General features: G+C 43.7%; 1 protein-coding gene across 1 annotated transcript; it reads right to left on the minus strand.

Moving 5' to 3' along the window:
- Positions 1-1,807: 1,807 nt before the first annotated feature.
- On the minus strand, positions 1,808-8,335 carry MAPK1IP1L (mitogen-activated protein kinase 1 interacting protein 1 like). Its single transcript, XM_014311856.2, has 4 exons — positions 8,236-8,335; positions 6,667-6,694; positions 5,021-5,734; positions 1,808-4,366 (listed from the first exon to the last, which is right to left on the minus strand). Exons 2-4 carry the CDS (start codon positions 6,688-6,690, stop codon positions 4,355-4,357), a joined length of 750 nt encoding a protein of 249 aa, XP_014167331.1. The 5' UTR covers positions 6,691-6,694; positions 8,236-8,335; the 3' UTR covers positions 1,808-4,354.
- Between the last annotated feature and the right edge of the window lie 1,310 nt (positions 8,336-9,645).

The following is a 9,645-nucleotide window of genomic DNA, read 5'->3' on the forward strand; positions in this document are numbered from 1 at the left end:
CTGCGTGGAGGAGTTGGTTGGAAGCTTTGGATGAAAGCTGAAATTTGTGTTTTTTCATTGCCCAGCTGACACTCAGACACCATTGCCTGGTGAATAAATGGCTGTTTGGTGTGTGTGGAATTGCCCTCTAACAACTGCAATTCTGAGCTTAATTTCAGAAATAGGGCAGACAATATTAATAAAAATACACATGGACCATTTCATCCTTCCACAGATGCCGAAGGGTCTCACTGCACTGAGGCTCAGGCACCCTTCCCATCAAAGTGGAAGGGATCCCTGCCCACAGCAGGGGTGGAATGAGATGGTTTTTGAGGCCCCTTCCAACCCAAATCACCCTGAGATCACCATCTCTCTCCTGGGACAGTCTGGAGTGGCTGGGCAGTGAATCCATTGGTGGTTGGGCATCATGGATGGAGCTGGGCTCAGCCACAGGAGTTTGGGCACCTCCTTCACAGGAGTGGAGCAGAACTGACACACCCACAGTGGGATGAACCCTGCACTGGCCACTCTGCAACAGCCCTGAACAGCTTTTACTCCTCCCTTAAGAGTTACATAGATAAATATCACTTAGAACTACTGAATCCTTTAGGTTGGAAAAGCCCTCTAAGATGGAGTCAAACAATTCCCCCAGCACTGCCAAGGCCACCACTGACCCCTGTCCCCAAGTGCCACATCCACATGGATTTTAAATCCCTCCAGGGATGGAGACTCCAGCGTTTCCCTGGGCAGCTGTGCCAGGGCTGGACCATTCTTTCCAGGAGGAAATTTCCCCCAACATCCAAGCTAAACCTCCCCTGGTGCAGATCAATTTCCTCTCATCCTGTCCCTTGTTCCCTGGGAGCAGAGCCCAAACTGCACCCAGGGAGCTGTGCAGAGCCACAAGGCTCCCCCTGAGCCTCCTTTCTCCAGGCTGAGCCCCTTCCCTCAAGGGAAGAGGGCTTGGTCCCTCAAAAATATTCAACCAAAGTTTTCTGGGTCTGGAGGGCAGCAATTAACACCATTGGATCTGCATGGCCACGTCTTTACTGATGCACAGGAGCTGCAGACAGAACTCATTTGGGAAATCCAGAGGAAGGGACAATCCCACAGCTGAACAGTCAGGATAAAGCACTGCCCACACACTGCACTGTTCTATTAACAGATGTCAGGATTATTTTTGGACCATGGCCTAAAAAGAGCTTTTTGTTTCTATTATTTCCTTCTCACTGCTGCCATTTTTACCTTCCCTGAAGGGTGTGAACCAAGGCAGCAGCACTGGCCAGCTCAGTGTGAACTGCTCTGCAAGCCAATACATGGAAATGCAGCCACAAGTGATGCCCAAATTCAGTAGTTCACACTGGTGCCAAGCCCTGGAGTTTCTGTTATTCACTTTATCCCATCAAAGTGTGTAAGAACAGGGGATTGGGGGTCACTTACCACATCCACATGTGTCAATCTGGCACAGGAATTGTTCAGGGGCAGGGAAAACACACACACAACTCTTCACAGGTAAAAACCACTCCCATTCCTCCTCTGGAGCAAGCAAGACCAGATCTTTTCTCTCCTAATTACCAAGGAATTTGTGAACAGGCAGTACCTGGGGCTGACATGCTACACCAGAGCCATGGTCCCATCCAGATTTAATATCCCTTATGTACAGGCTGCAAATATCACAAAAGGAAGAGGAAAAACACTCACAGAAGTCAAGTAATTCTGATTTTATATTCAGGCTTTGCAAATCAAGGATGTCCTATTTTTACTATTCATTCAAGGCAAAAGTCTACACAGGCATGTCAAAAGCAGGAATTGAAAAACAGTGAACACAACAGTCTTGAAAATACGTTTAATGTCTAATCTTATACAAAAGTGACAGCATTTTCAAAAAAATATCAAATCCTGTATTTATAGCTTCTCACTATCATACAGCAATATTTGTTTCATCTAAAGAAAATACAGCAGCAGGTGATAATCTATACTTTAAAGATGTGATTGCTTATATTTCGTATTGTAAACAAATGCAGTATGTCAACCTCAAAGCACAAGTCAAAACGAACTCCTCAGCAATTGAACTCAAAATGATGCATAGAAATGTACAAATTCCATTGCAAAAGCTTCAGGCCAGAAGTTGCTCACACTTGACATAACATGTGATAAAGTTACTACACGGTATATAGTGACACCTTGAGTTTTTACACAATAGATTAACAGGAATACCCTTTTCACTGCTATGCAAAGAACTCTGCTCACAAAAACAAAGGGGTTATGAAACAGTTTTCATGACCTCAAGAAATACGAATATACATTGAAAAACATCCCATATATATTGAATTTTAGCCTAAATGTTCCAGTAATAAATCCTGCCTATTTCAGGAAGAACCTAGAAGTCTAGTTACTTTTACAAAACCCCTTTCCAAAAATCATTACTTGCTACTTTTGCTTTATCCTTTCCTACCTCTTCCCATTCCCTGCAGAGACATATGGCCAGTGCAATTCCAACTGGAGGGCTGCTACTGCATGATCCATTCATTTGGAATAATTTTTTTTTTCATTACAATGATTTACAGTCTAAGGCTGCAGGTATCAAAAAAGCACTTAAGCAAATGCAGTCAATGTTGCTTATGTTAATTTTTAATTAGTCTTGCCAAGTCTGCTTGGGGGGCAGCTGGGGTTTTTTTTAAAGGTTAGTGAAGACTTGCACTTTTGGTTCTTATTCCAAGGGTTAAGTTGCTGGGGTTTAAGTTGAAGTGTTAAAAGTATTTTTGTTCAGCTCCAGTATTGTCTTCCTAAAAGAAAAAATAGACATTCCTTTGCTATCAGCTTTCATGACATTGTAGTAAAGCAGCCACAGCTCAGCTGGCTGCTTTCTCCTGCAAAAATACTGTAGGACTTTGCCATAAAGGCTGTAACTACCAAGGAGCATCACCACCAGGTCACCCCATGTGCTTTTTTTTTTTTTTGTGTCCATCACACGCATGCAGGAAGCCACGAAAGTACTGGAAGAGAATTAACTCGTGTTCACAGTTCCATGATACAAAGACTCCCTAATGAGCTACCATGTGAAGCAAAATCTGTTCCTAATTCTACCCACAGAGGCTAAGTCAGGAGATCCCCAGCTGGGGAGGAAACAAACTGTCCGTGGTCCAAGGGCAGGCCGTGAAGTACCACCAAGAGCCGCGGCCGCGTCTCGGCAAACCCCTCGGACGTGCTTGGCACAGATATGGCAAGAACACGAAAGCTCAGGGCAGTGCCCCTTGGGAGAGGCAGCTGCACAGCAGTGCACAGGCTTCCTGACATTCAATTTCTCCCAAATTCCTCCTACTCCGTGAGGTATGCACACACCCAGCTGGGAACAGGGGCTGCTCCCAGGGACAGCAAACGAGAGCCCCTCGCGCCCAACGAGGATCTCTGTCGTGACACAACTGTGCCGAAAACTGCTGGGAAGGGAATGCTCAGGTTGGGTTTTAAGCTCAAGTTCAGTTTCCAGGGACTCTGAAAAAGTCTGCCAGGTTTACACAACCCAGCAGCCAAGTCAAATTTGAAATGACTAGAACCCAGGTCAGAAATAGGGAAGTACCTACGTGGGGATCAGTTTCTCTTTACACAGACCAAGCCAAACTTCCAACCACCACAGAATGAGAACTGGCAACAGGATGTCCTCATTTGCATGCATAAAAATCACATTTTGCTGATTCAAAGTTAACTGCACATCCAGGTTATTTCACTTGCTCAGGAGTGCCTGTTTGTGAACACCAACAGTGTGCTGACAAGTCACACCAAGGCTTCCAAACGTGGCTCTTCTCCTCCATAGTCCCAGACCGAGCAATTGGTTTGAGTATGTACAAAATGCTGAGAAAACCTTCGAGTTCACATGCTCTGTCTTGTTAGTTTGAATTACTGTAGCACGTTCAAAAATTAGGCTTCTTGACTAAAATGTTGAAACACTTTCTCTATTGACTTTTTAGAATAACCTGAAAATAGACAAAATATGACTATCCATCCGTTCAGTGACCAGCAGGAGTCTGGCAACGAGACTTAAAGCATTAATTTAAGAATTAACTTTTTTAAATTCCATGGGCCTGATTCCTTATAATCCTTACATGGCAACTCCTGTTTTTCCAAGGAATACTTGCCAACATAAGAACCACAGGTGTGTTAGTTGATCTCTTCTCTTTGTATTTCACTTGATTAAACCAAATAATTATGCCAGCGTATGAGCAAGGTAAATTGATGTAAACTGCTCCTTCATACCTCAAATGCACATACAAGAGGCAATATTCTTCATAGCCCCATACATTACTGAAACAAAAACTGTAAAAATCTCTGTAAGTAGTGGATGAAGGTGGAAAACTACAGTATTTTGTTGCCCAGGACGCATTCAGCGGTAAGGCTGCAAGAGACAATAAGGCATGGTCAATACAGGCTTTTCACACAGCAGTTCATTCACAGTTACAAATATTCTTAATTGATCACAAAGTCATCCTTATATTCTGTTATTCCCTCTCTATTGCTCTATCAGCAAGCTGTCTTGATTAAAGAGATCAGAATATTTTCTCTTTCAGAATTATTACAATGCTTTCCCCCCTCTTTTGGCTTTCAGAGTTTTTCCAAGCAGTGGAAGATCACTATAATAATATAATAATTATTTTTATATATAAAATAATAATATAAATGTATATAAAATGAGACATAAAATAAAATAATACAATAAAACAATGATATTATATATTATATGATATATTATGTGAGATATGAGAATGTGATATGATATACGATACGATATATTATATGTAATATAAGATATAATATGTAATATGATATATTATGTAATATGATATAATATAATATAAATGTGAGACATTAACATAATTTAGCCATTCTGATATATTTAATATTTAAATTGCTGTTATCCCACTGACTTGAGGAACAAAACTTGAGGTGTGCTGAAACTCCTTACCTGCACTAACAGGTTTTACGCTACTGAATTTCCCCACTTAAAAGTGAAACACTTTAGAGTAGCTTGACACCAAAATGAAATACTCACATGGGGACCACCAGGCATTGATGGAGCACCAGCAGGACCAGATGGCACTTGAAAAGGATTAGGGGGTGTAGGATATAGTCCTGGAGCTGGATATGATCCTGTGGGTGGAGGGAATGGGCCGGGCGGTGACGGTCCCCACGTTCCGGGCGGGACCGTACCCCACGGTACCGTCGGCGCAGCCCCTGGAGTCTGGGTGGGAGCAGAATATGGCCCTGGGGGTGGATATGGCATGCTGGGAGCAGGATACTGCCCTCCCATTGTTGGTCCCCATGCTCCAGAGGGCATGGATCCCCATGGCCCAACAGGAGCAGGAGGTGCAGCTGGCTCTGTTGGACCTCCGTAAGGTCGTGGAAGCTCTGGAAAGGGCATATTTGGTGGAGGATACTGCCCTGGTGGGACAGGACCTGGCACAGTTGGGGGTGGATATGGACCACCAGGAGGAGGGCAGGAGGGTCCAGTAGGAGGAGGAGGAAATGGAGCAGGCGGTCCCGGGGGCATTGAAGGATACATTCCCGTGGGAGGAGGTCCGAAGGGCACGCTGGAAGCCGAGGTGTTTGGTGGCAGTCCCGTTGGAGTCATAGGGGGGGCGCTGGGGTTATTCCAAGGGTTGGAAGCCGGCCAGCCCTGTGGAGGCTGCCCGGGCTGCTGGCCAGGCTTGGTGCTGCTCACTTTGGAGGTTTTAGCAGGCGACTGGTCTGGTAAAGCATCTGCCAACTGAAAGACAAAGCGGCGATGAGGATGGAATGCGCGGGCCGGAATTCCCGGCTGCAGACATCCCCCCACCACGTGGCTACAGCCCGGCTGCCGGAGGGAGGGAGCAGAGGAGCTCTGGTGGCTGCACAGAGATGATTACATTCATTTTTGTGCAGCTCCTATCGCTAAGGCAGCAGAGGCATTCTGACAGGCCACAGTTAAAAAGCCAGAGATAAAAGGCGACCCACCACACGGAACAACAGGCAGCTGCAGCACAAACCTGAAAACATTTCCCTAAATTTCCATTGCAACTATCCTGATGCCATGAAAGCATAGCTCCTTAGTTAATGTCACAGGAGAGAACCCACGAGGCACCCAGCAGCTTCTGATGTTTAGTCCAGGGATTGCTACATCTACCCAAAAGGAAAACACCACCACTGCAACACAGAGGAAATGTCTCAGCTGTCAGCTCCCCTCTTCAAAAAACTGTCAGCTTCTGGGATAATCAACACAACTGGCTGATTGTGGTATTTTCTGAGACCCCTGACGAAGGGAGGAATGATGAACCTGGTTCCATGTTCTTAGAAGGTTAATTTATTATTTTATGATCTATATTATATTAAAGAATGTTAAACTAATCTATACTAAAGAATAGAGAAAGGATACAGACAGAAGGCTACAAGATACTAATAAAAAACTCATGACTCTCTCTTCAGAGTCGAACACAGCTTGGTCATCATTGGCCAGTAAGTAAAAACAATTCACATGTTGGATAAACAATTTCCAACCACATTCCAAACCAGCAAAACACAGGAGAAGCAATCAGATAATTAATGTTTCCTTTTTTCTCTGAGGCTTCTCAGCTTTCCAGGAGAAAAATCCTGGGCAAAGAGATTTTTTCAGAAAATATGACGGTGACAGTTGATCTTCAGGAAAGAAAAACTGTTACTTACCGAAAAATCATCAGTTCCAGACATTGTGCTGAAAAGTAAGGTAAGATAAAGTGAAATTTGTTGAAAATAATAAAGGTATTTTTAAGCAAGACTAAATGAGACATCTACATTTGTCTCATTTGGAGCACAGCAGCTCCTGGAGCAGGGCTCAGGGGGATCAGTGCTCATGGACACTTGTGCCAGGTGTTGCTTTGGGGATCCCCACTTAGTGAGATAATGGCAATAAATTGACTCTCTGTGTTTTAGCCCTGGGTTTATTGCTGTCCCAGCTGCCTCCCTGTGCTCACAAAGTGACCCAAACACCTTTATCTCTGGATAAAGTTCCCATGGAAAGGAAAGCCCTGAGCCTCCACCTGCCTCCTCTCAGACAGGTGTGACACAGGATGTAAATGGGTCACGTTGCAAGAGCAAAAAATATTTTAAGCATTCATATGGAGCCTGCCCAGACAGGGATGCCTGGGAAGGATTCCAGGTGTTTTCTAAACTGGGATTTGGAAAAGGTATAGCAGGATTCTTGTGGGCAAAGTCAATGCCACTAAACCAAAACATGATAAAATCAGAGAATCATGGAATGGTTTGGGTTGGAAGGGACATTAAAGATCACCTAGCTACAACCTCCTGCCATGGGCAGGGACACCTTCCACTATCCCAGGTTGCTCCAAGCCCCTCCAACCTGGCCTGGAACACTTCCAAAGATCCAGGGGCAGCCACAGCTTCTCTGGCACCCTGTGCCAGGGCCTCATCACCCTCAAAATTGTTCCCAATCTCCCACCCATCCCTGCCCTCTGGCACTGGGAGCCATTCCCTGGCTCCTGTCCCTCCATCCCTTGTCCCCAGTCCCTCTCCAGCTCTCCTGGAGCCCCTTTGGGCTCTGAGCTCTCCCTGGAGCCTTCTCCTCTCCAGGTGAGCACCCCCAGCTCTCCCAGCCTGGCTCCTACCCTTGGAGCAGCTCTGTGGCACCTCTGGACTTGTCCCAACAGATCCTTCTGATGTTGGGGACCTCAGAGTTGGAATCACAAAGATCTCATTGCCAAAAATAAAAGAACTACAGCTTGCTGATGGTTTATCCTCCAATTATTTCAGAATAAATAACAACACCAAGGGCAGAGGATGCTTTTATTTACATTCCCCAACTTCAATAATTGACTGCAGGGGTGTCACTAATATGTATCCAACTCCCAACCTCTTCTCACTTCCACATAAACAGGCACTAAAAATTAGGGACCAATGAGACATGTTAACACATAACCAGAGGTGAGGAAGTGTTAAAAAGGTTATCAAGAGCAGTCAAAAAGTTTTAGGGGAGAGTGTAGGGACATAAGAGCAGGAAAAATGTAAAAGACAAGTGAAAAGTAAAAATACTACTGCAAAGGTGGTTCCCACAAAACACAATCCCTCTATTTCCCTTGTTGATGGTGAAGAACTGACTTCTAAGAAAGAGAATGTCTCAGGGATGGAGGTTTGTACAGAAAGCCCAGATCAATCAGGTTTTTAAGCTCCCTTGGTTAATATATATCCACATTATTTACATTTAACTCCCTTAGGTTAATATATATCCACATTACTTACATTTTATTATTTGTACAATCTTCTCTGAAACTGTATTGTAAGTTTGTTGCTATCTACACAATCTCCTGACCTCAGGACAGCTCTGATCAGACAGGGGCCATTTAACTCTGCATTCCATTTTATCTTAAAGTAGAGAAGAACAAGAACAGGAATGACAGTCACCCCAACACTTCAATGAATCCAAGCTCAGACACCTCCTAAGCTGTACACAATTTCCATGGAGCAATAACCCTCAAATTATTCCTTCTCCACAAACACATCCAGTTTCTTCACTTAGATGAGGGGATGTCTCATTTGCCCACTTCAGAGTTGTTCCTACAACACCCACTGGCAAGGCACTCCACAGGCTGCTATTTGTTGCACAAAAGCCACCTCCTTTTTTTGTTCTAAACCTGGATTTTACTACTTTCACTTGCAGCTGAGGAAATCAGCAAGTCTATTCTTTACCCACCCTGCCCATGCTGATCATTATCCTACAGATTTTTACCATTCTCTTTCATCTCTCCCTTCTCCAGGCTGAGTTCCAGTTTATTCCCCTGACCCTGGTGCAGCAGCTCTTCCCTGCCTTTGATGATTCTCCCTGCCTCAATTTGAGGCTTTTCCAAGTCTTTTGTATCTTTTGGGATGAATGACAAGAAAGAACCACAGAGAACTGAAGATGTGGGATAACCATTGATTTATACAGTATTATAATTATGCTCTGGTTTGTCTTCTATTTCCTTCCTAATACTTCTTCATTTTTCAGCTGCTTTTAGATCCCTATGGAACTGACACTTCTGGGGCAATATTTCACTCCTCAGTGTCAAGGGTCAGCCCAGCATTTTATATGTGAAATCATATGCACCACTCTACATTTATCTACTCTGAATCACAGCAGATTTATTGCCATTGAATTATTTCTGCTAATTTATTACCCAATCCTTACTTTCCTGAATGGCTTTGTATGAACAGGACACTGCTCATCTCATTTCCCAAGTTATTTATGACCACATGAAACAACCCAGACCTCTGTGGAAACACAGTGAACTTTTCAAGTTACTCCTAATAATTTAAATAACCCTTTTAAGAAATACCTTGTAATTTAAATAAACCTTTCAAGAAATACCTAGTAATTTAAATGAACCTGTCAGGAAACATCTAATAATTTAAATAAACCTTTTAAGAAATATGTATCCACAAAGTTGATGGAATTCAGTGCCTAACTGCATGAATACAAAGGTTTGTTAAAACTCCAGTATTAATTTATAACAGCAGCTGTTCTTTCAAGTCAGAACTCTCTGTCTCAGATGAGGAACATTTCAGATCAAGGATTATTTGCTTAAAATTGAGAAACCATCTGAACTACATCAGGGAAGTGGTTTCTGCTCCTGCTATTAACAGCTCAGCTGTCTGAGACATATCTATTACAAA

The sequence above is a fragment of the Geospiza fortis genome, unplaced genomic scaffold, assembly GCF_000277835.1.
Source record: "Geospiza fortis unplaced genomic scaffold, GeoFor_1.0 scaffold23, whole genome shotgun sequence".
Classification (NCBI taxonomy): Eukaryota; Metazoa; Chordata; class Aves; order Passeriformes; family Thraupidae; genus Geospiza; species Geospiza fortis.